This window comes from Dermacentor silvarum, unplaced genomic scaffold, assembly GCF_013339745.2.
Source record: "Dermacentor silvarum isolate Dsil-2018 unplaced genomic scaffold, BIME_Dsil_1.4 Seq505, whole genome shotgun sequence".
NCBI lineage: Eukaryota > Metazoa > Arthropoda > Arachnida > Ixodida > Ixodidae > Dermacentor > Dermacentor silvarum.
In genome coordinates, this window is record NW_023606343.1 from 1,323 (window position 1) to 29,313 (window position 27,991).

General features: G+C 43.5%; 2 protein-coding genes and 1 long non-coding RNA gene across 3 annotated transcripts in view; 2 read left to right on the forward strand and 1 right to left on the reverse strand.

The window, feature by feature from the left end:
• Positions 1 to 254: 254 nt before the first annotated feature.
• Positions 255 to 27,657, reverse strand: LOC125941869 (uncharacterized). Its single transcript, XR_007464654.1, has 2 exons — positions 27,289 to 27,657; positions 255 to 1,268 (listed from the first exon to the last, which is right to left on the reverse strand). It is a non-coding gene; the product is annotated as an uncharacterized LOC125941869 (long non-coding RNA).
• LOC119435180 (uncharacterized) overlaps positions 4,752 to 27,991 on the forward strand; it is a 45,861-nt gene continuing 22,621 nt past the window's right edge. Inside the window, exons 1-2 of the mRNA XM_049659733.1 lie at positions 4,752 to 5,345; positions 10,901 to 11,385. Of these exons, the coding sequence (XP_049515690.1) occupies positions 5,170 to 5,345; positions 10,901 to 11,385 (661 nt within the window). The 5' untranslated portion in view covers positions 4,752 to 5,169. The remainder of the gene's footprint in view (positions 5,346 to 10,900; positions 11,386 to 27,991) is intronic.
• Positions 17,551 to 22,418, forward strand: LOC119435181 (uncharacterized). The gene is made up of 3 exons (XM_037702107.2): positions 17,551 to 18,300; positions 20,097 to 21,014; positions 21,682 to 22,418. The coding sequence occupies exons 1-3, from the start codon at positions 18,097 to 18,099 to the stop codon at positions 22,048 to 22,050; spliced, it is 1,491 nt and encodes a 496-aa protein (XP_037558035.2). The 5' UTR covers positions 17,551 to 18,096; the 3' UTR covers positions 22,051 to 22,418.

Sequence of the window (27,991 nt, forward strand, 5' to 3'; positions counted from 1 at the left end):
GTAGTTCATGTTTAAAATAAGAACAGAGCAAGAACCAGGTTGGAAGTCAGTGCTGAGTGTCTTTCATCATTTGTCGCCATTTCTCGTGCTGTTCTTATTTTAAACCAATCCTGGCATTGGTGGTAGTGTAGGCCTACCGACACACCCGAAGTAGAGGTGTTCAAATCAAAATTTATTTAGCAAGAGTTGAGGAAACTGCTTTTAAAAAAGAAAGGTTTGTACAGGAGCTATATTTTTTTAAAACACATTTCATTTTTCATATTCTTCACCCTTCACTGGCTCAGCCACTGGCACACTACCGCTGTTACTGTTATCAGCTGCTGAACACAACAAATGACAAGAAAGGTTCGGTAAAGGTTATACCGCCAAGTTTAAATTGTCTGCTATTGCCCACGTAGTCAAGAATGATAACCGTGCACCAGGATGGCACTCCACCGTCGAGGAAAGAATGATTTGCGACTCACAGATAACTTGAGAAAATATCAGTTCCACCAAGAGCACAAAGATCGTGGACCAAGGTAAAAAGGCAGAATGGCCAGAAAGGAAGCTTATCATTGACTATCGGTCAATGATAATTGACCAGCACAATGGGCTGAAGGCAGGGGACTCAACAGTGCAGCTGTGTTGAAAGGGACATTGGTGAAATATATGGATGCTGTGGGTTTAGTCAGCAGACCATCATGGTTCATGTCTTAAACATTCATGATGCACGACTTAGCAATTCAAGCTTGCACAACCATGTGCCAGATGCTGCCAGTCAAGTGAGTAGAAGCTTGAGAACTTCACTTCAAGAATGAATTGGCGATCCTAATGCCTGCCCTGGTCATGTTATAAACATGGACGAAGTCCCTTTACAAGACCCCACTACACTACCATCGATGTCTCTTATGTGGACAGAATGAAACTGCCACTAATGACCATATATTTAACATTTGGCACCTGGTGCTCAGAGACACCTAAGCCTACTTCACCACTCATACCCTGAACAATACAGCAAAGAATGCCCATTCTGTGCGAATTATGCCAATCTGTACCACACTGTATGGGAATGCCAACGGAACCCCACAATACCTCCTATGCCTCGCACATCCCAATAAGAGGCTGTGCTGCTCAGCTCCATCCTGGAAGGCCAGCGCCAGCTGGTCGTCTGTGCCCGCTCCCATTGCAGAAAGTTGGTTCCAATAAAGCTTATTCTCTCTCTCTCTCTGTCCGTCTTAGAAAGTGCCTTCTATTAAGAGGTAGTATAAGGACGCATCACAGCTGCAACTCTGAAAACAAATAAGGCAACAACCTTTACTCGTGCTACTATGGTTATTCCCTGTGGAAGGACAAAAATGCTGCAGCCACTTGATACTGCTGCCAACCACAGCACCACTGGGAGTTACGAATGACAGACACTGAGCACAGCTACAGCTTCTCTTGGCGCATGAGGCCCGCTTCATTTGACAAAGTAGCCAAATGGGTCCACCAAGCCTGAGCCAGAGTGCCCCTGTATACCATAGGCGGAAAGTTGTCATTTTTCCGGGGGGGGGGCTGGGGCCCGACCAGCTTTCCGAATTTCTGGTTCTAGCTTTATGGCGAAAGCAATTAAATCGACACTTCAGGCAAATTGTCGCGGTTATCGTCGCCGTGATGTTCCGCATTAAATCCAAAAGCCATATACATGAGCGGCCCATACCCTGTGGGTGCGGGCAAAAGCACGTAACAGGGAGCCGAAAAGGTTGGCGGCTTGATGGGCATTATTTCCCACGCGCTCAATATTCGAGTTAATTGTAGGTCACGTAATCAAACGCGAATGGGACGGAGAGCACGCGTCTTCTCCTCTAGCCCTGCCGTAGCTGTGAATGACTGTGCGCGGCTGACGCTTATGGGGCCCGCGTGCCATATCTAATTGTTGGTAATCGTTGGTGGATGCAATGATAAAGGGCAACCAGGGATGGCTGCTAACTTCATGCCTGCTGTCTTCCTTGCTGGGCTGTTTTTCTGCGCCCCTGGTGTTGCAGAGCTAAGAGACAGAGGTCATCGCAGATCACTCACAGAGGCCGTCAGTAGTGGACATAAAAATAGACAGATAATGATGATGAATCTAATTTTCAGAGTTGCAGTGAATCGCGCGCGGCTGTATGAACCGTTTGCCTCCGCTGCCGGCGTTCTTCACAATGCTTGCTTTGTAAAAGCGAGTGTTCGAGGTCATCCAGTGAGGTATTTACAGGTTTACATGGTCCATGCTTATATGTCCACTATGTCCACTATGCTTACTATTTTAACTTTAGGTGAATGTTTATTACAATTTATATGGCCACTATAACTCATGTAAGGGCCACACTTTTCTGTCGCGATTTTGACGAGTCTTTCATGGGACCGGGCCATGTGACCTCGTTTTTCCAACTACGCGTATGAAATCTGCCGTAAACCTCCGCGATTGCCTCCTCTCGACATCCAGTAGCGACGCGCGAAAGTACGCTGCGCGCGACAATTCGCTGTTGAGCCCGATCAGAATGAACGCACGGGACGCGATTGCTTCTCAGTTGGATGTATTTTTTTTTAAATATTGGCTGTCAAGTTATGGGTGCGGAGCTTACACGGGTGCGATCCTTACACGGATTTACACTCTAAGAATCTTCCTTCGTGTAATTGTCTTCTACTTCGCTATCACTAATACTACTTCGCCTTCCTGGCCGAACTGCACTCTTTTTTTATTTTTTTAGTACTTTGAGCTGCTTTAGTACTTTGAGTATAAGCGCTGCTGCGCACGACTTCTATTTATTCTCATTTTGAGTGAATCCAGCTTGGCATCATTTCGGTTACTGAGTGAATTCTATATACAATTAAGGTGTTTCAGCGAACAGTTTCCAAAATTTTTAAAGGTGGCCTGTGGCAGATAGTACAATTCTAGTGCATGAGCTCGTCTACTCGAAGAGGCGGGCATTACTTGTACAAAAAAATGAAATGAATAATCGACTAATTAACAAAATTAACCAATTAGGTGTTTAGCTAATTACCTTGTGGCCCATGTTGCAATTTACAAATTCTAGCCGTGGAGTGCGGATCCACTTTGAACTAATTCTCAGGCAAACACCAGTGTCGAGATATTAATTCTCCAACTTTGCGGAGAAATACATTAGCGTGCCAGTCACTTTCTCAACAAAACGTCGTTTTATGCATCAAAGCACAAAAGTATGAAAAGAACAAATTATGGGATTTTACGTGCCAAAACCACGATCTGATTATGAGGCACGCCGTAGTGGAGGACTCTGGAATAATTTAGACCACCTGGGGTTCTTTAAGGTGCACCTAAATCCAAGTATACGGGTGTTCTAGCATTTCGCCCCATCGAAATGCAGCCGCCGTGGCCGTGATTTGATCCCGCCACCTCATGCTTAGCAGTCCAACACCATAGCCACTAAACAACCACGGCGGGTAAGCGCAAAACTAACTGGAACGCCAATGCATTTCTCCACAATGTTCGGGAATTATCTCGAAACTGGTGCCATCCTGAGAATTAGTTCCTAGAGCATCCGCCTTGCGAATTCCACGGCTAGAATTTGTAAATTGCAACACGGGCCATAAGTTACTATGTTAAAAACCTAATTGGTGATTTTTTTAATTAGTTGATTATGCATTTCAATTTTTTGTGCAAGTAATGTCCACCTCTTCGAGTAGACCAGCTCATGAACTAGAATTGCGCTATCTGCCACAGGCAACCTCTAAAATTTTTTTGAAAGTGTTTGCTGAAACACCCCGTATTTATGGCCTCTGCATGCAAGAAGCGATGTTTCCATCCCTAACGCGTAAAAGTTGTAAATAATTAGAAGAGCTTTTTTTTCTTTTATTTTGTCGGCAGTCGTTAGCATTGCCTACTGGAAAGAGAATCAATATTGAGACACATATCCCTCACGTGCTTTTCACACGCCGTTGATAGAAGACTCTACCGAAGGGGTCACTGAAGTCTGCAGGTTTTTTTTCAGGGTCAAAAAAGCATGCAAAGTAATTTGAAGTGAGGTGAACATACATCAACATATTCATTTTCTAGGTATAGCCTATCCATTTAGTTGGATACCTCCTTCTCTTTAAAAAATATAATAAACTTTGTCCTTTATATATATTTAAATATATTGTGTCTGTGCGTGGTGTTCTCAGGGGAAATTAAAAAAAAAATGTTAAAGTGAGGAAACACGGATGAGGTATCCGCCGATGGTGCTTCTAATGTGCTTGCCCTCCTATTGTCAGAATTTGCCGAAATAAAGCGAAAGTATAAATTAAAAGCCGTGCACGTCCGCGCAAACAATGGTGCCGTAAGCTTTTAGCCACAACAAAAGTGAAAATGTGGAGGCACCGCAAGAGAATCCTCAAGTTATGTGGGTAACAGAACTCCGGTAATTACATTTTAGGGGCAGGGGGGGGGGGGGGCTCAGCCCCCCCGGGGAAATTCCGGAGGGGGCTCGAGCCCCAGAGCCCCCCCCCCCCCCCCGTATTCGGCGCCTATGCTGTATACCATAACTACAGGCTTCAGGAAAATTGCCCTAATTGCATGTCCACCCAAGTGCAACACTGAAGTGGAACCCAGCTACAATTCAGAGGCCAATAACTAGGACACTGCTGGCTGAAATTTCTGACATTGCATCAGAGAACGAGAACTTTGAATGAAGTGCAATAATGTTACGAGTGCTGCTTCTTGGGCGAGTTGGAATTGAATACTGTGGCGACGTACACTTTTAGGACCCCCCCCCCCCCCTTTTTTTTTTCTTTTTGTGAATGTTGGGTCTTCCTCGATACGGGGTGTCGGGCCGAGAGGGGTGTCCGGAAACCCGAAAACGAGCGGCGCAGGTGACTGATAACGCAACGCCTTGGCGTGGGAATGACCGCGACAACGCTATGTGCTATCGCCCTGCCGACACAGTCGTACCTGCCGTTCAACGAACTCTTCTGCACACAGCCGACCTTGAAGGGATGCGGAAACGGATAGTGACCGAGTGTGTGTACGTGCCACGGTCGGTTCATGCCTGCCCATTAGTCATGATTAGTTTTGTTTCCTGTGCGTCTCCTCCTCTAGCCTAGCCGCAAAAGCGCCGGCACGAAATACGGATGCGATCTCGCCTATTTGACCTGCGGCCGTCTATGTCAGTTGTACCTTAGCAACCTGCGCTCGCTATTTCTTGCCACTGCACAATGTGCGACGCCGACGTTCCCGAGTGTGTTGAAATCAGTGAATTGTCCACGCCGGAAATTAAGGTGCTTCGCTGCAACTTGAATAATGCAACAGAAGCGGAACAGTGGATACGCAATTACAGCGCCGAAACCAACACATCGTGGATTGTGGACTACGTGGCCACAAAATGCACAAGGTAAGCTACGCTTGTGAAAATATAGTGAATTTTCTAAATGCATAGTGATCTGGTAATACTGGCCGCGTCCGCCGTCTTTTCTGGGGCGTAGTTGCGAAGCGCATGCATGCATCGCGGATCGGCGGTCGTCGCTGTGTGGCTTTTCAGAACTAAAATGCAACAGTCGCGTTTAATGAATAGTCTATTTTACTGTGCCCCTAACTATCAATCGAGCCCTGTCCGCTGGTTCTTGCACCATCGGATATCCGTCCGGACGGCATCTCAAGGAAGCGTACTACTTTGAAACCGAAACATTCGCTGAGCATCTTTCCGCAGCGACTGCGCTTCGAATCTGAGCTAAGTACCCCATAAACAATTGCTTATACGCTCTCTAATTTTCGACTGAAGCCTCTAAAACAATGTTGCACTGCATTATATTCCCACACTTTCGTTGCGTTCGCAAGAAAACGCGTCTCATGTGAAAAGGCATTGCGGCAAGTCGAAGGTCCGCGGTACTAGTGCTGTTCGTCGAAGCGGATTTCATGCACTCAATGTGGTTGCTCCGTTCGCGTTGGCAAATTTTGCGAGTCAGATCGCACATGCACGTCCCGTGAAAACGAAGGGCAAACGTGATCTGCGAGTTGACGGTCGTAATTAACTTGTTCCGTGGGCTGTTTTCTGCCGTTCTCCGTTGCAAGTATCGAATTTTCGCAGGATAGGACGTTGCGCATGTTCTCGCCGACTCGTGTCCTGCACTGCCTTTGTGCTGCAGGCGTTCGTGTGTGGATTGTGGACTTAGCTATTTACAGGCACCCCGGTTTCAAGCACATCATGAGCAAGCGGTAACTTGAGCAGCCCTGCAAATGCACAGTTCGGTGCACTAATAGCGCGGAGCCGAAAACGCAAGAAACACACGGTAATTAAATTACAAATGGAAATACGGAAAACAAACGCACATGCCATTACACAGCGCGCTGCGTGGTGAAGTTTGAGGACAGAGCGTACGGGCCTTCTCTATGCCGTTGATGAACTGCTTCGAAAATGTGTAGGGCGATGTGCAACTCAATCGTACCAGCTCTTCCACTTTCTCTCGTATAGGGAAACTTGCTTTGATGGACTTTTCTGAGCTGTCTAGACTTCTAAGTCAATAAATAGCATAATAAATGCTGTATCTGCATGTTTATGCTAATGTGTCAACGCGCTTTTTTTGGTTTTCCGTGCGATTTAAAATTACGATTTCGCGATTATCGCGCTGTTTTCTCAGAAGCTTTCTCGATTGTTTCTTTGTCTGGAAAATATTTAGAGCAAAATGTGTCCTGCAACAACCCATGCAGTGTTTTTCATTCCTTTCGCAATATTATTTTATCAGCTAAATTCCTTAAAACGTTAAAGAATCGAAGTGCACTGAATAGAAAATAGCAGTGCCTTCACATAAAAATCTAACAAAAATAGTTGCACTCATAGGCTAAACAGGCATTTGCGTTGTGAAACAATTATTCGTACAGGAACAAGACTTGCCCTTAGGCGCTAATGTAAAGGAAACGTGGTGAAAAAAACAAAAACAAATTAAGGGGTGGTGGAAACGCGTCACAGTAAACAAACAAGGGGGAACAAGATGGGAAGCATTGTCTATGTTGGCCGATGCTTCACACGCGTATTTTATTTGCAGATTTTTTAGTCTCTTGTTGAAGAAAGCAAGCTTAGCTTGTTACCGGCATTACCACAAACCACTTGTTTCGTTTGTAGTAGCGAACAGCAGTGGGACATCACAGAACTTGGATGAAAGCAACAGCTACGCGTGTAGCTATGTTGTCGAACAAGCAATTTCGTTTTGCCGTGCCCTAAACAAGATGGCAGATGATGCGTTGCCTCAAGTTGATAGATTGAATATCCCCTATAGATTGATTGAGAAGTATGCATGATAGGCTCATTGCTAGGCCAGTAGGTGAGGAAGCGTGGTGAAAATGTAGCGCTAAAACACATAGTTTCCGTGTTTCTTCTGGGCATGACGTGCTTTCTCGCTACATATTTAGTATGCATGAGGCCGCCCAGAAGAACCTGTTCCTAGCACTTGTTACGACTTTCAGCAAAGCGGAGACGGGCGCAAACAACGTCTGGCGTGCTCCTAAGACGCACCCAACAACAGATGCCATTCCAGCCGCTTTGCATCATATATGTAGCATATACGAGTATTACCCCATGAAAATTTCCACGCCATTGTAGAGTAGGTTCATTTGTATCATCATCATCAGCCTATATTTAAGTCCACTGCAGGACGAAGGCCTCTCCCTGCGATCTCCAATTACCTCTGTCTAGCGCTAGCGTATTCCAACTTGCGCCTGCAAATTTCCTAACTTCATCATCCCACCTGGTTTTCTGCCGTCCTCGACTGCGCTTCCCTTCTCTTGGTATCCATTCTGTAACCCTAATGGTCCACCGGTTATCCATCCTACGCATTACATGGCCTGCTCAGCTCCATTTCTTCCGCTTAATGTCAACTAGAATATTGGCTATCCCCGTTTGTTCTCTGATCCACACCGCTCTCTTCCTGTCTCTTAAAATTACTCCTAAGATTTTTCGTTCCATCGCTCTTTGTGTGATCCTTAACTTGTTCTCGAGCTTCTTTGTTAACCTCCAAGTTTCTGCCCCATATGTTAGCACCGGTAGAATGCAATGATTGTACACTTTACTTTTCAACGACAGTGGTTAGCTCCCAGTCAGGATTTGGCAATGCCTGCCGTATGCACTCTAACCCAATTTTATTCTTCTGTAAATTACCTTCTCATGGTCAGAGTCCCCTGTGAGTAATTAACCTAGATAAACGTACTCCTTTACAGACTCTAGAGGCTGACTGGCGATCCTGAATTCTTGTTCCCTTGCCAGGCTATTGAACATTATCTTTGTCTTCTGCATATTCATCTTCAACCCAATTCTTACACTTTCTCGATTAAGGTCCTCAATCATTTGTCATAATTCGTCTCCATTGTTGCTGAATAGGACAATGTCATCTGCAAACCGGAGGTTGCTGAGATATTCGCCGTTGATCCTCACTCCTAAGCCTTCCCAGTGTAAGAGCTTGAATACTTCTAAGCATGCAGGGAATAGCATTGGAGAGATTGTGTCTCCTTGCCTCACCCCATTCTTGATAGGTATCTTTCTACTTTTCTTGTGGAGAACCAAGGTAGCTGTGGAATATTCACGTAAGATATTCACGTATGCCTCCTGTACCCCTTGATTACGCAATGCCTCTATGACTGCTGGTATCTCTACTGAATCAAAGGCCTTTTCATAATCTATGAAAGCCATATAGAGAGGTTGATTGTACTCTGCAGATTTCTTGATTACCTTATTGATGACATGGATGTGTATTTGTTTGCGAGTGCCAGCCTGAATTGGTCTGCTTTTACCCTTACTGCATCTAGGTTGGCCTGTTTCCTCTTCACTAATTTCACTCTTTCTCTATTTAAATTGAGAGAAATGCTAGACCTCACTAACCTATGGTCACTGCACTTTACCTTACCTAACACTTCTACATTCTGCACTATGCTTGGGTCGGCAGAGAGTATGAAATCTATTTCATTACTTGTTTCTCCATTAGGGCTTTTCCAGGTCCACTTCCTGTTGCTGTGCTTCCTGAAGAAGGTATTCATTATTCGGAGCCTATTCCTTTCCGTGAATTCTACCAACATCTCTCCTCTGGCATTCCTAGAATCGATGCCGTAGTTGCCAATTGCTTGCTCACCAACCTGCTTTTCCCCCACTTTTGCATTGAAGTCGCCCATGACTATAGTATACTGAGTTTGCACCTTTCTCATTGCTAATTCAACATCTTCATAAAACTGCTCTATTTCTTCATCATCGTGACTGGAGATTGGGGCGTATGCTTGTACTACCTTCATTTTGTACCTCTTATTCAGCTTTATTACGACGACTGCTACCCTCTCATTAATGCTGTAGAATTCATCAATGTTGCCCGCTATGTTGTTATGGACTAGAAATCCTACCCCAGATTTTCTCTTATCTGGAAGAGCTTTGTAGCAGAGGACGTGGCCTTTAGTCAGCACTGTGTAAGCCTCACCAGTTCTTCTAACCTCACTAAGGCCAATAATATCCCAGGCAATGTCTGATAATTCCTGAAATAGTCCTGCTAAGCTAGCCTCACTCGAGAGGGTGCGCGTGTGAACGTTGCAAGGTTCAGTTTCCATTGGGGGCCTGTCCGACTAGTTCAGATACAACCAAACTAGGCAGGCCCACTAAGCTTCATCAAAGTCACTCCCTCACCAGAACAGGAATTGGCCTCCCTGGTGCAGTATTCGGCCACTACCTCCCTCATGACTCATTTGTATCAGTGGCACCCAAACGCAGGGTTCGTACAGCTCCTTGAAAACCCTTGCATTTCAAGCGCCTTCAGGACTTTAAAATAAGTGCACTGCTTGATTTCCTTGAAAATTGGGGTTGGAAGCGACTTCGGAACATGTAAAATAAACACCACACTGTGCTATGCCGTTTCCATTGGGGAAAAAACAATCGTCCATAATCTGACGTGAGAGTTTTGCTAAGCAATTGTAATCTAGCACATCTGCAGTAACTGGCAACAGGCTTGTTTAAATCACCATCGCCATCATGGTGCTAGATGAAGGCAGATGAAGTGACAAAGTTGTACCAGTATTTTTGTTGTTCCTCTAGTTGGTTTACGTTGCAGCCATCATGGTTCCATTATTGAGGCCTGAGCTGTACAAATGCAGAGTTTTGCTAAGTAATTGTAATCTAGCACATCTGCAGTAACTGGCAACAGGCTTGTTTAAATCACCATCGCCATCATGGTGCTAGATGAAGGCAGATGAAGTGACAAAGTTGTACCAGTATTTTTGTTGTTCCTCTAGTTGGTTTACGTTGCAGCCATCATGGTTCCATTATTGAGGCCTGAGCTGTACAAATGCCCGAAGGAAAGTAGGTTTCAGCAATTTGGCTTTAACACAAGCATACTTTGGTGAAGCCGGACACTACTAACTCACATTAAGCAAAGTGTCTGATGTGTCACAAAGCGACTGACATTGTTATACAATGGAAAAGTAGACTGAAAAGCCACCTAAAGGATTTGAAACGTGTGCAGATTGAGTGAGTGCTTAGCTATAAAGAATTATAACCAAGAAGGAGATGTCAGTATATATTAGTTTTATTAATGACAAATTTGTTTTAATCTCCTTAAATTATAGCTTTCAGCAACCTGGTAATCATTAAATTGTCCTTGAATTTTGCGTCGGACATTCTGTACGAACCCTGCAAAGGTTGCTTTATAATTTTCATTTTTCTACCATTTTCTCCTGTTCTGGCACCTCTATATAATGCCTAGCGTGTAAAAGTTTCAACGACAGCAAGGGCTTCATGTGTGCCTGCTGTTTGTCCGATTCCTGTGCTGTTCTATGTTCGCCTATAACATAATGAAGCATGACCATTAGTACTGTTCTATGGCTACCACGATTTTGCTGTGCGACAGAACTGTTATGTATAGAAGCCATCCGAATATAAGTGAAAAATTTTAATTCTGTATCTGTTTTCACATTACTTTGTTACAGAATGGTCTTCCGCAAGATGTGGCGGTGTCAACACCACCACCGAAACAAAACGACCGTACAGCACACCACTGACTGCCCAGCAAAAATAGACATAAAAATTAAAAAAGTGAACCCCGACACCCAAAAAAATGATGAGTATTTGCGCAGAAGCACTCCCCTCCCAGCTGTGATCAAATTGGCCACAACACATAATCACAGCACAGAGTGTGCTGATTCGCTAAAGCTACTGCGTGCCAGCCCAGAAACAAAGGCCACATTCGAAGCGTATTTCGAGGCTGGTTTCACGCCTGCAACTGCCATTCGGCACCACGAGGAGGCACTGGCACTGAAAGACAACAGCCACATTTTGCTTGCCAACAGCATGGTGAATCCAACACAAAGGACTGTTTATCACTGGCACAAAGAATGGAGGGTAGCAAAGTATGGTCATCTAGCGAATCCTCTACCGAAACTCCAAGAAAAGTTGGCAGACTATGCAGCACAAGGTAAGTTTTCATACCAGCTGTCGAACTGAACCTGAAGTGAGAACATTACCAAACTAGTAATTTTGAGCATCTGAATCAAAAACAAAACCTGAACAAAAAAAAAGTAATGGTTACTGGTTGGGAACTAAATAGAGAAAGCATTTTCAGTGACATAGGGTAAAAAAATGCATTATGCTAAGCAAAACAGCTTTTCTTCCTCAATCGGTGCACCTCACACAATATTGACAAAACTTTTTTTAAACATTGGCCAATTCGCACTAGTTTTCAAATTTCATCATTTTTTAAATTTTATTACGAAATAAACACATGATTTAACTGCACATTTTTTGCATTAATTTGCAAAAAACTATTTGAAGATTTGTCCGAAAATCTTTCTGCTTCATTCATTAGATAAAATGGTCCCCAAAAGCCACCGATCTCGAGGTCAGTGAAGCGCTTGCTCAAAAAGCAAAGTTTGGCAATTTTTCAAAAAATACTGTGGGTGATATAGGTCTAAGTTTCCTTGGGCTAGTAGTTCTAATAATGTAAAATTTAAAAAAATGTTTCATGGTGTACAGTGATTTAGTTTTGGAGTGACAGGTCTTTAAACTTGTAAAATCTGCATGTTGCAAAAATGATCTTTTTCAACTTTAGTCAATTACAATATTTTTCGAGGAAATCCACGCTATGTCTCGCAAAACAAAGATTGATTCCTTTATACAGAGTTATTTGCCCACCTCATATAAAAGTTTTACTGCGAACAAAAAAATCGTTGGGACGCCCCCCAAGTTTGTCCTTATCTGATCACACCCTAGTCCACAAATCATGTTGAATGTATATGCCCTTGACCTCAACTTCTAATAATTTTTCTGTTGCGGTACCTCTAAGAGCTTCTGCAATATTGTACCACATTTTAGAGTTCCGTATTTCAGCTTACTTTTCTCATGAGACATTACAAGGATGACTACATAAATTGGCTGGTATATGTAAAAACAGGCAAACATTAAAAAAAGGACAATGAATTCATTGTTCAGGGAGGCCAACTTTAATTTTTAAAAGGTTATGCTAGCAATACACTACAACAGCCTGCACACTATAAAGATTTGGTGCAAAACGTTACAAATGTGTCAAACTGAATACATTTTGCATGCACAGTTCGGTTATTCTAAAAAAAAATGAACCAACCAACATAACTATTGTGACATGCAAGTACGAATTGTCTTCTTAAATATCAGTGTACCTTTTTTTAAATGGTTTACAGTGGTATTCCACTCTTGGCTTTGTGCCGTCTCGTTCCTCAGGGTACTTTTAATTTTTTGCTGCGAACACCTAAAACGTTTTTCTGGCAGTTAACTCGGCCATCCCCTCTTAAAACAACAGCGATGCGGACAAAGCACTGCCACAAATTAAGGTTTCTTCTCAAAGCCAGACTTACTTAGTCATAGGTAGAAAGTGAGATTGCATTACTTGGCATGTAGAATTGAAGCAGCATAGTATTTGTTTACAAGGTGTTACATGAGTGCAGTCACAGAATGTCAGCAAGGAATGCATACTTTTCCGAGTGTGTGAGAGAGACAAGACGACAATTTTTTTTCTTTCTGTGTGTCAGTGTGCGTGTATGAATTTTCTAGTGAGTGCCTTGAGCTTTACCTATGCGATTGTGATGCATCTTTTCTAACTGCTTTATAAACATTGAGATGCACAAAAAGTAACGCATGCCTTTGTGTATAAATACTCCCGTATTTTTTTTTACTTATTGATAGCTTGTCTGACTCGGCACTAAAATGGGTCCTTAGACACAACACAGTTATTTTACACCTCTGACCAACTACTGGATAGTGAAATAATGTGACCTCAATGTATCAAGTTCATCCTGCACCAACAATGCACCATGGCAAAAAACGACTTAATACCAGCTCATTCTGTCTATGTTAGATTTCATGCAATTTTGCATTCCTCTTGAGAACAATACAAACAGCCATGCCTGTCTTTCTTTCTTTCTTGGAGCTAAAAAGAAAATAGAAAGCTGCCTTCAGATCTGCATGTGCACAGTTGTGGGGCCACTATTTTCTTGCACCCCAAAAGCATTTGGGTCCCCGATTATAACACTATGATTTGCAGTGGTGAACATTAGGATCTGTTGGAGGCTAAAATGAAGTGCTAAATACAGTGTGAGCATGAGTTCACTGACAGCATAATTAATGCAAGATTTTATCAAAGTCAAACCAAAGCATAAAACGTGATAGGAACAAAAATACAAAACATGAATGTCAGCTGCATTAAACATCACTTTGCTTTCTTCCCCTTATCTGTAGCATCCAAGTAAGAAATAGTTTCACTCATGTTTGCCTGGCCACTCAATGTCTGAGAAGTTCTTCAGCTTCATGCCCTATTGAATCAACAATTCGGCATTTCTGAACATTCGGTCTGCCACAGCCACTTCCTTCTTAACTTGATTTTTGCTCTGCATCTGTACAAAGGCGCTATGGTGCTATATGTTCAACAGCAAGGTGCTCCGCATATCGTTTTCATGACCCCTTGACAGCCATGATGACATGTGCATTAAATGAAAACAGGCATGCATTGCTGTCAAACCTCTTTGCATATGACATGATGTGACGCATGCTATTTATGCTCGACAAAGAAAGATTTGACTTGTCATGCAGGACTCTTGAATTTTCACTGAACCCACGCTCGACATCAGTGTTATTATGTGGAAGAGATAGAAGTGCCTTGACTAGCTTTGACAGAAGTGGATATTCCGGCCCACCTTGAGCATCCATCATTAAAACTTGATGCCAGTATCTGTCAAGTGGCATATCAGAACCCGCAGTTAACTGGTCCAAGCTGAGCACTGTTACTTCATCAAGGAGAGGTTAAATTATCCATCACTGATAGTTCCAAACTGCCTGAGGAAGTGATTTCAGCCAATGCGCGTTGCGAATGAAGCGTCTCGAGCAGTTCTGGGCAGCCCGGGACGACAAGTCGAAGAGGCCCACTAGCCATATGGTTAGTGGCTGTGATATGTTTTAGCTTCTGGATTTGCATCCGATGCTTGCAAACCACAAAATCATGGACTTGGATACCTGGCTTTTGAGGCTGTCGCATCGAGGGAGCCATTGAAGGAAATGCGCTTTGGACTCTACCTATATGAATTACCACCGCCAAATGTAACCAGAAAGTAGCCAAGTTGCCAAACTTGGCAACCCTGCCTGGCACAGCTTGTGCACTGGATTGTATTGGATTAGCTTGGTTTTTGAATGGCGGCAGATGCAGAGGCAACCTGTGCATAGGGCTGGTGGCAACTGCCTCCTGGTGTCGGCGACAAGTGCTCTCGGTTGTGGCCTCGGAGGCTGCGCGGCACGGTGCCAGGTAATTTTGGAGGCCACACCTTGGAGCAATTGTAGCAGCTTTCCCATCATTGCAGCTGTTAGTAAAACTTCAGTACCAGTGCAATAATAGCAATTGAAAAGCTCTTCTTGTAACAATGTATCAAATTTACGTATGTCATAGAAACTTTTTTTATTCACCGTTTCCCTTGCTTGACATTATGGAATGTACTTCATGACCATACAAAATGCTCCAATTATGCAGGAACATGCATCTACACAGCTGGCACACCAGACTGCTGGGCGGTGCTTGTGGTTACCCCTATCATGCAGCGAGCTCAGTCTCTGGACGCCGCACAGGAGATAATTTTTGTGGATTCAACCTCCTCATGTGATGTGACAAAGAGCACAGCCACAATCATGCTTACTGCTACAAAAGCAGGTGCCGTGCCTATTGCTGTGTTGTTGCACAGCTCTCAAACCACGGAGGGCTACAGCCTTGCCTTTGAACTGCTCAAGGATAGTTGCCCATCATGCTTCGGCAACAGACAGGTACAGGTTCCTGTTAATGAAAAATTGAATCTTGTAGCTATCCATATTAAGTGACACTAGCTATACATGAGCAACACAAGAACAAGGTGAGAGCAGGAGCCAACGTTTCGACAAGTGCACTTGTCTTCTTCAAGGCAACATATGCTCTATGTATGTATATATAGGTAGAGTTCTTCTAAAGGGGAGAGAAGGTAAGGCGGGTCGGTGAGGTAACAAGCGAGAGTGTGTTAGCGGTGAGGGTATAGAATTGAAAAGAAAGATAATGAACTACTGATAGTCAGTGGAGGACTCTACCGACTAACAGTAGTTCATTATCTTTCTTTTCAATTCTACACTCTCACCACTAACACACTCTCGCTCGTTACCTCACCCACCCGCCTTACCTTCTCTCCCCTTTAGAAGAACCCTACCTATATATATACTGTGCCGAGGAGAGCATATGATGTCGCCTTGAAGAAGACCAAGTCCACTTGTCGAAGATGATGATGATACACTTTATTTAAATAAAAAGTAAGAGTAGCAGTTGTTGAAACGTTGGCTCCTGCTCTCACCTTGTTCTCATGTTGCTCATTGTCTTGAATTTCCATCTCCCGCATTCTCTGTTTTCACTAGCTATACATAGAATTTATTGAGACGTCCTGAAGGAGATATATTATAGGCCACTGTTAGCCATGGCAAAAAATCATAATCTCAGTGTTCCTTCTGAGCAACAGTGCTGTCTCATACAGAAGACTATTATTTGCACTGTAAAGGGACTACTGAGTGAGCAAGTAGTGTTTTAGGCTAGCAGGGCAACCACTAGAAACAACTAAAAGATAGACTCATACATGGCCCTTTTTTGCTGCATAGATTAAAACCCTTTATTGATGAGTGTTGTCCACAGGCCACATATTCCAAAAAATGTGGCTGGAAATATTTTGGGTATTTATATGTGCCATTATTAAAGGGTTAGCAATGACATAATAGGCTCTGTAGAACATTTTTTTCCTAGTATCCAGAATATGTAAATACGGCAGCTCTAGTAAAAAAAATGCAAAGAACAATACTACTGGGAAACAAGCAGGGCTGTCTAGGTAGCTTAGTGGCTGTGGCATTGCCGTGCGGAATGCAAGGCTGTGAGTTCGATCCCGGCCGTGGCAGCCGCAAGCTCATATACTTAGATTTAGGCGAGTGTTAAAGAACCCCACGTGGTCAAAATTAATCCAGGGTCCCCTACAAAGTGCCTCTTAATCAGATAGTGCTTTTGGCACACATAACACCAGAATTTATTTTAGTGAAGTAAGCAACGGGTTGACTTTCAACGATTACGACAGATACAAATGTTAGCCCAATAACAGTTGTTAATGCTCAAGTATTTCCTGCGCCGATGTGTGGCCGAGTCGTGGACCTTGCAGAATTTGAAAGAAACTTTTTTTTTAGCTCTGGTGCTACCCTAGAGTTGAGAATTTTAGGGACTGCCAGATGAATAACAAATAAACTGCAAATTAACACAATTACCTTGGGAAGACTATAAGAAAGCAATGTTGTGATGGCCGAATGTTTTGTTTCTACTGAAGCCTCATAGAGGAGCTATTTTTTTTAGAAACAATAATGGTGAGGATCACCAATGTATACATTACTGTTGTGTAGTAATATGTACAGGCACTTAAATCTGATATCACATGAGCATCAACCACAATGTTAATCAGCGACTTATGATGTGCGATTTGTTAAGTAAATGAGGATAAGTGCATGCACTAGGAGTGCATACAAATGCCACATTCTCAAACGAGCCTTGACTTGAAGCTGCCCCATTGAACTAGAGTCTGCATGTGAGCTGGTCAGTATGGCGACATGTTAAGGCAAGTAAAGCGCAAATAAAACATGGACAGCGGAAAGAATGAGGACCCACATTGAAGCTGCCCCTCAATTCCATAGTGTAACAGTGCTTCCCATAAACCAAACAATGCACTGCAGTCCAACAAAGATGCATCTCCACTCCATTGTATTAAACTGGTGCCAAGGGCACCTGGTTACAAAATTATGCTCTCCCACTCTTTTCACTTTGCTTTCTTCATTTGAATAATGGCTTAAGTTTGTCAAGTTCTGCAAAGGTTAGGCCAGATAAAACACTCTGGGCATTAGAGCAAGCTTTTCGGTTTAACTTTCAATCGAGTGACATAAGAAACGAAGGACAAAGCATGATGCAAGTGTTCACAACACTGCCAACTTTCACCTTAGTGTTGACAGCAGTTGCTACTGTGAATATAGCTTCAATAAGATTGCTACGGTTTTATTTGTTTTGTGTGTGTGTGTGTGTTTTTTTTCAATAATTTGATTCATTGTAAACAGAAATTACCTAAATCAGCAGTTAGCAGTAGAAATAGCTGATACAATAATGTTTTGACCATAGTTTTACTGGCACATGCCTACTAAATTTGGTGCCAGCTGTGTTATAGCATTTGGCATGGAGAAATGAATTCATAGCAGTTGAGGGAAACAGACTTGCAGGTGTCACTCATACTTTTGACTACTATTACTGCAATTGGTTATTGTCTTATTGCCATTTAGGTGGCTAAGTCATGCAATGTGTGGCGGAGACTCTTTTTGTAATGGTGATGTATTTAACAAACTTTAGAGCCTGGGCAGCCAATTTGTGGTGTTATAAATGCATTGAAAAAGCAAATTTTCAAAATGTTATAAATTGTGTACAAGCACAGACATAACACATCCATTAGACATCATCCTTTATACCATTCATTCAGTATTTCATTTTAATGATATAGGGTTATGGAGGAAAATGAGCAGTAAACAGGCAGCATAAAGCTTACTTAGATATCTACATCAAAATGTTGGAATATATTTGCAATCTATGCAATCCATATTCCAGGCTCCTTTAGTACTGATGACGGACAACTCCCGTCCTGAAAAGGATGCTCTTAAAAAGACATGGCCCACAGCAGAGCAGCTCCTATGCCAGTTTCATGTGCTGCAAGCAGAATGGCGCTGGCTAACTGCAACTGCTAACAAAGTCCCCAAGGAAGACCGACGTCAGCTGATGGCTGCCTTCCAAAAGGTAAAGAAATGGCCATTTAAAAATTGCATGACGAGATGACTGTCGTACATACTAAGAGGTGTTGAAATGAAGCAAAGTGCAATGGAAATGCGTACTTCAAAAAATTTTTTTTGATGACATCTGAGTAGAAAGAAATTTGCCTGGCATACATCATGACACTGATCTAAGCAGCAGAAATTACTTCTACTGTCGCATACTTACAGTCCACTAACAATAAACTTACAGCAGTGGCTGTCCTTAGGTATTCAGGTGTACGAGCCTCGAGACTTTGACAGCTATCCTGTGCTGACAGTGAGACTGCATACGTTTTCGTTACAAAAAAAAAAAAAAAAAACATCTTTGGAGCATATATGCATTTGCAATGGTAGCTGTCCCAGGCTTTCTTGCGTTTCAGTAAACTTGATTATATGTTCATATATAAAAAAATTGCCTAATGCAACTCTTATTGCTGAGCTCAAAAAGAGAGGAAAATAAGCTAAAATAAATCTGGAACAAGAACACTCACCATGGGAACTTGCTAAAACATGTCCATCTGCTTATGCTAATGACTATAATCAGCTGTGCCTCCACTCCAAAGGTCGAGTAAGAAATGAAATACAAGAGGGAAAAGGGGACCTACTGTTTGTGAACAGTATTGCTTGTTGCTACAAGAAGAAGAAAAGGTACTTATATATTACTAAAAAAATCAGGTTTTGGTTATGTGTTCAATGATTCAATGCTCCTAAGCCCATCCACAGACTGCAAAAAAATGAAGGGCTGCTGGTTATTTTTTCCGTTAGTGTAACAAATGGACTCATGAGCTACCTTTGAAACAATCATGCCTTTAGGTCTGACACCTTGTTAGACCAGAGCTGATCATATCCCCCTTTCTATTTTAATTTATTACGATGTTAGATTTCTTAAATTTGGTACCGCACGGGCATGTTTTACTATTCTGCTATTTTACCAAGTATAAGTTTATTTCATTTCATATTTGGTCAATCACATTTCGCTTTCCCTCGCCCCTGAAAAGATTTACATTAGTAATTCTACTCCCAACTGAACACACCTTCAGGAAACTTGGTTTCGTCTACCAGTTTTATTTTAATCTTCTATCCTTTATTTTCTGCTTTGCAGGAAGGTAAGCCTAGTGCATTGTCAGCCCCTGCTTGTGTGTTTGAACCTGTTTTAAGTTTTGTCAGCCCTGCTTATAGATAACAGCAGGACCCATACCTGTCATTTTAGATGCGAAGCAGCTTATGGTCGGGGCTATGTCACTCCCTAGCTCCCTCCATCTGCCGTGCGGTGTCCACACCCCTACTGTGCATCCTCCTCTCCTCTCCGGATTGCGCAACGAATGGCAACACCTGCGGCTCCGCGCGCGATAATGCGAAGCAGCTTAGGTTAGAGGCGCGATGGTAGGCGCCCCAGAGGCACCGGCAACAGTCACCAACGCCGCACGCGTTCGGTGCGAACGCGGGCAAAACGCCGACGGTGTCGACAACAGTTCTGCGCGTTGCTGGTGCTGCTGCATGTCCAAGTTTATACAGCTGATAAAACTACCTTGAGTCGACCCCATGGCTGCTTCGCATACTACTCAGGGTTCCCCTACGGGAAGATGGTGTAATTTTTCTATATGCTAAACCACCATCCCTTCCCCCTTTTCTCCTTCCTCACCTTTTTTGTTTAACCAAAGACTTTCGCTTGCTAGGTGCACCTTCTTACTTCTCCTCCTAATCCCCATTGAGGGTGGGGTGTAATCGTGAATGTCCTGAACATGAAAAATTATGAGATCCTACTTGCCTTCTAATTTACAGATACTGTATGCAAAGGACCTGAGCCAGCTTCAGGCAGCAAAGGAGCACCTGCGCACTGTTGGGCATGAAGGCTACATCCGCCGAGTAGAGGCATTTCTTTGCTGTGAAAAGGAGTGGGTACAGATGTACCGAACAAATCTAGCGACAAGGGGGCACAACACAAATAATTATTCGGAAGCATCGATAAGAATCCTAAAAGATGTTGTCCTTTGCCGGACAAAAGCATTCAATGCTGTTGCCTTGGTCGAAATAGTAGTCTCAACTTGGGAAAAGTATTTTGAGACCAGGCTTCTGCGGCATGCGCACCATCGAGAAGCGTCGCATCGCCTGACATTTGAGCACCTGCTGCAAGACCTGCCAAAGCTGCCCGCAGGGAGCATCAGAAAATCTGGTGAAACGTACTATGTGCCCAGCTCCTCAAGCACGGTGACACACGAAGTACAAGCTGATGTGGGTATATGCAGCTGTTGGGTAGGCAGCCGAGGTGCCTTCTGTAAGCACCAGGCTGCAGTGCAGAGGGAATTCGGAGGGTGCTTCCCTAACAGCCCTATGCTCACACCAGCAGATTGCAAGCAGCTCGGGCAACTTGCACTAGGTGAGCGATGCCCCCCACTCCAATTCTATTTGCCAATGAGGCCAGCACAGCAAGGTGTCAACATAGCGGAAAGCGACTCGGGTGTACCATCACAACAAGAGCCAGGCCCAAGCACCGCTTCCAGCTTCAGTCCACAGGCAGGGCCAAGCACCGCTCCCGACTTCAGTCCACAGCCAGGGCCAAGCACTGTTCCCGACTACTGTCCAGAGCCAGGGCCAAGCACTGTTCCCGACTACTGTCCAGAGCCAGGGCCAAGCACTGCTCCTGACTACTGTCCAGAGCCAGGGCCAAGCACTGCTCCTGACTTCAGTGCACAACCAGAGGTATTCCGACTCTCTCTCTCATGTCATTTCGAGGTGTGAATGACTGTGTGCAATGCTTTATATCCCAGATTCAGTAGTGCCCCATGCTTAGAACAGTAATAGTAGTCCAGATTGTATAACGGCAGCTGATAAGATTGTGTCCGATTGTGTGCAATGCCAGCTGTGAACACAAAACTGTTCTTTACATATTGCTGCACACATACATGAAAGCACATGGGCACTTCAAAGCCACAACTTGTGTAGTATGTCATCCAAGCTTATTTCAGGGTGACTATTTCTCACAACCTTTGCCACTGATACAGACAGCATATGGCTGGCAGTAATGTTCAGTATTGAAAGCACACAACTCCAACAAGCAACCAAAACATGTACAGGGACATTGCACAATGTGACGCCACATCAATATGAATAACACGTTCGTCTGCGCAAAGACAGAACAAGGTTTACCCATAATGCAAATAGCCTGTAGACATGTTATGTAACTAAAGATTACAGCCTTCACAGATGGAACTTACAATAGTTGACTATGTGTAGCTGCATGTCTGATTCTGAACGCTTGATGTTTGATCTCTTCTACTGTTAGCCTGTGTGAACAAATGGTGCAGTAGGATGTAACATTTTTTAATGTATAGATGCTAAACAAACACTTTTACAAATTATTTTGCAGGACCCCGAAGAAATGTACAGTGCATTGGAAAAGGCGCTCAGGAAAATGCACAAGCTTGCAGAAGGGAACGCCGCCTACACAGTGTTGCTGAGGAGCTTTACCGATGGAATAGGAAAAGTTTCCAGCAGCAGTGGAGCATACAGCATGCTCCTGAGGCTAAATGCTGCTGCTCGAGCAGAGAGACGCCATGGAAAAAAAATCCGGGTCCAGCCAACAGCCTTGGCAAGGCGCCGACCCGGAGTCACCAGAAAATCCACCCGAATTCCTCCTGGTCGGCCAGCCAAAGCTGGCAATGCTAGGAAGTCTAAACGCGGGCACAAATTAAGTGATTCAGTTCGTGCGAATGTGCCGGCAGCTAAGAGCCACTAAAGCTGACGACAGCTAACATATCAGGCATTTCCCCCCCCCCCTTTCTTAGCTGCACCAAATCTTTAAAAACTGCCTGTGGCAGATAGCACAATTTTAACACTTGAACTAAGTTAGTTGATGAGGCAGACAATAATCCCCCGAACAATCAAATGTGCAATCGACTAATTATCACAATTTTGCTAACTAGTTCTTTACTAATTATTTACAGCACATACTGTAATTTACATATTGCAACTAGCAAGTATGCAAGGCATATCGACTTGGGAACAAATTCTGAGGATGGTATCGGTCTGCGTTTTACGCTGTCAAACTAGTAATTGGAACAGCCATGTATTTTGTCAAACACTTTGAAAATGAATGCCCCGAAAATGGCATCATCCTCAGAGTTTGTTCCAAGTGGACACACCTTGCAAACTCACCAGGCTACAATTTGTAAATTTCAACGTATGCCGTGAACTAAAGTAAGCAATTAGTGATCTTTACAAAATTATTTGAGCATTTACATTATTTGTAGCAGCAACGTTTGCCTCATCGAGTAATGTAGTTTAAGGGTTAGAATTGTACTATATTCCACAGGTGATTTTTAAAAATTAGGTGCAGCTAAAAAAATCTTTGTATTGAAGGGGGGATGCAAGGCTGAAAGGTCAACTTTCGAACCATTTAACCTATTTTAATTGAATTTTCCAAAACTTTCATCAATCTGGCACAAAGTTATGCTCATCGTATTGAGCATGAGAGTTGTCAGCCATTTCAAAAATATAGCACATTTTTTTAATTGATACTTTCTGGGTGCCATATAATGCAGGATAAGGGCAGCCAATTCTTTTTTTAATGTAAGAACTGTAAAAATCCCATCACTTAACCAAGTTTTTTTCCCCTTTTGTTTATTTTGTCACTATGTGTCCAATACCTGATATTTTCATTAGCAGAAATTTAATTTAGGTGAGAAATACCTTATCTTGTTTCTGACAATTTCACTTGAGAAGCCATCTTAAAAGCAGAGCAGCTTTCGGTAAAGGAGGATCAATTAAAAGATAGCAGAACATACTGCTTTTTTGGTGGGAGCAATTGGTTGAAGGCCCCCTACTCTACTGACCCCTTTCACGGCGAGAAATACCTTATCTTGTTTCTGACAATTTCACTTGAGAAGCCATCTTAAAAGCAGAGCAGCTTTCGGCAAAGGAGGATCAATTAAAAGATAGCAGAACATACTGCTTTTTGGTGGGAGCAATTGGTTGAAGACCCCCTACTCTACTGACCCCCTTTCACGGCGATTCCGTGGGTGCTGCCATCTTTGATCACGTGGTGACGCGTTCATTGCTTGCCTCAACTGCCTTCATGTTTACAATGGATGTACTTGATGCCAGTGCAGCTTAGCAAACCTCTGTTTCGGGAGATATCGTAGATAGTGACTGGGTGGACGACACGAAGCTTTGGCCGCAGTTTCAGAGAAGATGCAAAAGCGCTTTCGGAGCTGATTGAGCTACGTCCAAGCAGGGCGAGCAGTGTATATGGTGCTTACTCTAAAGGCTGGGCTATTTATTCGAAGCTATCCCAAACTTTCCGCTCATAAATTCAATCAGGATTAGTGTGTTTTGATCTTCGTTGTTTATATGGCAATTTATATGGCAACTTCGAAGAAGCGGCTGGTCATGTTTCTGACTCAGTAAAGTTCCTCGGTGCGGTCACTATAGGATTATTTTCTGCCTAATAGCTCGTGGGTGTGGTCAATCCGATAAATTTGTACTTGCTGCGCACAAGGCTTCAAAGGTAGCTACTTTGTACATTGTAATATCTTGCAGTGAAGATGTATTATTGCTTACTTTTGTGGACCATCACGAAACATTCGTGTGCTATCGGTGTAGTACTGTCACTTATTGTGCGTATATAGTGCGCATATATTCAAGTGTGTGCCTATTCAATTATTCTTGACACGTTGGCAAAAAGAGTGGGTGTAAGTTTCCCCACCGGTTGGGGTAGATGTGTGGATACTGTGCGCAAAACCTACTATGACAGGAAGCGGCTAGCGGATGAAAAAATTTCTGTATGCTCAAAGAAAGCCATACATCTCGAAGTTCACAGTTGCAGCAGCGGTTTGCGAACTTAGCCACACATACTCATTACATTCCTTAATATGCCCGTCACTATTTCTGCAGCCAACTAGTGCACATGTCTTCAACCCACAGGATTCAATCCACCATGATTGGACCTCAATGCGTTAGCAAAAACTCAGTTGCATTTCCGACAGCTGATCGCATAGAAGCAAGGTAGAAGCAGAAAAGGCTTCGTATTCGTGCGCGGTCACTGAGATCACATAGGGCACACCGCTGAAAGCGCCATCTCGTTTCTCTTGAATAAACTACTCCGCAATAAATATCAATAAGTTGGGCCCTGTTCTACACGACACTGCTTGGCGGCAGTGTCGTGTAGACACTGTCGTGTAGACTTTTCTGCTTTAGAAATTACCCTTGTTTGTGCTTGTGAATTATTTCCCTTAGTTGCTTGCTCGATGTTGACAGAGAAAAGAAGTGTCTGTTCATTTAAAAGGATCACAAAACTGTATTACTTGAATAATTACATGCTGGAATTTCACTTATATAGTTCGTTATTCGGGTTGCTCACTGGATGAGACATATGCTGTCTGTGCTTCAGAGCTGACTGCCTCTCCTGTTTCTTCTGATCCGCTCCTCGACAGATCTGAACCTTGCGTCACTGACCGTGCTGCGGCCAACCGAGCGTGCAATATTTGCGGGTCATCTTTCAAGGATGTTTCTCAGAGGCACATGACATAAACATAGGGAACGGTGTGGGCAGACAGCTGCCTTGTCATATTTTACACGGAGTGCCTCTGTTTTATGCTGACACACCCTTGTTGGATGCTAGCACAGCTGTTGCTCCAACGCTGCTGCAGTCTCTACTGTTCTCAGGAATGCAAACTCCATCTTCGGGCACCTTATCCACACTAATGCATTGAATGATTGATTTGCTTTCTGCATCTGCATCCTCAAACATTGCGTAAGGAGATCTAGCTTACTCTGCTGTTAGCATAGATGCACTAGCTTTGTTGCAATGTCTACTCTACTTGGGCCTCCATAATTAGAAATGCCGGACCAACAATGGAATCAAATCTCTGCCTTTGAGCGCAGTAGCCCAAATGCTCTAATCAGTAGGCCATGATCGCACAGATACCCCTAGCGTGCTAAGCCCACTAGCCCTTTGAGATGTGTGGCGAGTGTGCCACATGGTAGTTTCTTGGGAGCTCGTGCTTTGAGGCGCTGTGTTAGAATGCACGGGATTGGCTCACATTCTCTAGTACTTTCCTCTTACCACCTAACGCTACGTAGAAACTGTACGACATTGTGCCACCTTCACGATTGAGCGAGGTCGACCATGCTTCAACATTTATTTGCTGCAGTACTAATACCATCAATGTTCTAACATAGACTGCAATACACACGTCTCTTCATTTCCTTGACAGAGGCCCTTGCTCTCCGAGGTGGTACAAACATCTCCCAGCTTTAGTTGGCAAAGTTTTTTTTTGCTTGATGCACTAGGTTCCGCAGACTCATAAAAAGAAGAGGGTGCTTCTGCCTATACTGCGCTTTTAATGGCCGCTGTGGTTGATGTTTTTGTTTGAAATGTCAGTGTATGTGGGTACCACTGCTCTTCTGAGCTACATGCACCTTGGTCTCGGCCACGGCGTACAGCCTGAAGCAATCCTCTTTTCTTTTGGTGCTTATCCTCTTTCTTCAAAAGTGCTTTCATATAGATTGTTTTCAGTGCAGTTGACTATAACTGCCAATGTTTGTACCTGCTTTTTTTTTGACCCGCCTACAACAATGCCTTTGGGCGATGTAGATATTACTAAGAAATTACTAATAAATAAAAAATACCTGCACCCAAAGTTATGTGCTGATGAACATCAGAGGACACTGCAGATTTCGTTCAGGCAGACTCATTCATTTCTACGAGTTCCTTGCTGCCCACTCATGACAAATAATGTATTTCATAAACTAAAGGACTGCATTTGTTTGCAGAACTTTAACACAGTACCCCATCTAACAGTATGTGGCGAGACTTGTAACAATGGCTTTTAAGCTTCTGACGGCGCACAGGCTTTGCACGTCATCAGGCAAAGGCTGATGTTTGCCTCTAGCTACTGGCTGCCATTGAAGCAGGCTTTGCAGCTGATCTTGCAAATTTTCCATCTTCTCGATAGAATCTTAATTGTGTCTTTAACATCCTTTCATACTGCTTGGATCTCTAAAATAGCCAATGCAGCTGATCCAAGTAACAAGTAAGCTGAGGTAATTAAATTTATCAGCTACAGTGAAGTCAGTGTTATTGTGAATGGCATATGCTCGAAGTTAATTCAAGACATGTGCCACAATCGACGACTCCCATGGAACTTCAACGGCTCCTGCTGGCGGAACTTAGGTTTACCATAGGTCGATGTGTTTTTCTGGGTTGGGTGAACCACCCGAGAAGGCAGGTAGCCCTGTGTTGTGTTTTCATCGTGTTTTGTGACTTAGTCTCCATATCGCGAAGAGTCACTCAATTCTCGTCTATTGGCTCATCCAGGGCCTTATCAAACAAGCTTCTGGAGTTTGGAATAGAGCATCTTTATGCAGCCAACAAAAATTCTTAACTGTGCAGCGGAGAGTTTCGCGGTTCTTCCTTTTCTTTTTGAAGTATCCACCAAACCTCCAATAAGCATAATGCGGATAAAAGAGACAGGAGGTAACGCAAAGCGTCACCGTCAAAGTTTTGTTTAAAGTTGATTCAAATAGTTCGTAATGTTGCATGCATGTGTCCCATTATCCGCGCGTTGTCCTCTTCGCACACTTAAAAAGCGCGAACAGAGAAGTGCAAAGTTTGCCCAGCATCCTACTTAAAGTTTATCATGGTAAGTGAGCGACTATCTAAATAAGCAGCTACATACATTGACTCTATTGCATTTGTTGTATGCCACTGAGATTGCCAATTTTCTGTAGAAAACAATGCAACTTTATTTCCTAGAACCCGCGCTCGCAGCGACCAACAATTCCAACTTGCAATTGCAGCAGGTGGAGTGCTCAGCGGAGCACGTTTGCTTAGAGCGTACCTACGTCAACAGAATAAATGCTACGAACGCGACATAAATAAAAATAGCAAGAAGGCCACAGTAGCGCTTTCTAGTTGCGCAGTCAAGCATATTGGTTGAGAAAGCACAGCATAATGATGTAAAGCTTTACTCACATTTCGCCATCTGCAGGCTGGGGCGCTCGACCGACGCGCAGCAGTAGGGCTCGTCCTAGGGCGCCGCCATTTGCACACAACAGAAGGGCGACGTTGCGGTGGCGACACTGTCGCAGCTTTCCAAGACGAGTAATGCAAGTCGTGCAGTATTTTTTTGCTTTATAAAATCTCGTTTAACATTACATACACCACAGTACACTTATCTTTTCGCTGACTTTTTCAAAATGCCGGAAGTCACGGGACCTGCTTTGGCAAGCCATGCCACGCCCCCGCTGTCGCCATCTTTTTTGCGCGATATCATTTTCTTTGGCTGCCGACGGATAAGCGCCAGGATTTCATGGGGCATGACAGGCATGGTAAACATCGTAGACTCCTCCGGGTAAATATGGTCAATCTACTTTAACAGTACTCATACTGTAACCGTCTTCAATGCAGCATGCTCTTATCCTGCTATCAGTTTTAAAGGTTCGTATAATTCGTATTTATAACATAGCGTAAAAATAATTATTTATTGCGTTTCCTCTGTATTCATTGTACTCTCCCTCTCTCACGGCCGCTCGATGAAAGCATACACGAGTGTGCCTTCTGTGTCAAGGGTATGAAGCAGAAATCACCTTCTGTTTCATACCCTTGTCCAAGCTCCTGTGGCATGCTCCAAGCTCCTGAGGCAAGCTCCTATGTGTTGTCGTCTGCGGATGAAACA

Excerpts from the sequence above, each read along its gene's own strand:
- LOC119435181 (XM_037702107.2), top strand. The coding sequence starts at position 18,097 with ATGCAATCCATATTCCAGGCTCCTTTAGTACTGATGACGGACAACTCC. Across the intron at positions 18,301-20,096 it reads TGATGGCTGCCTTCCAAAAG|ATACTGTATGCAAAGGACCT; the intron begins GTAAAGAAATGG and ends TCTAATTTACAG. Across the intron at positions 21,015-21,681 it reads ACTTCAGTGCACAACCAGAG|GACCCCGAAGAAATGTACAG; the intron begins GTATTCCGACTC and ends ATTATTTTGCAG.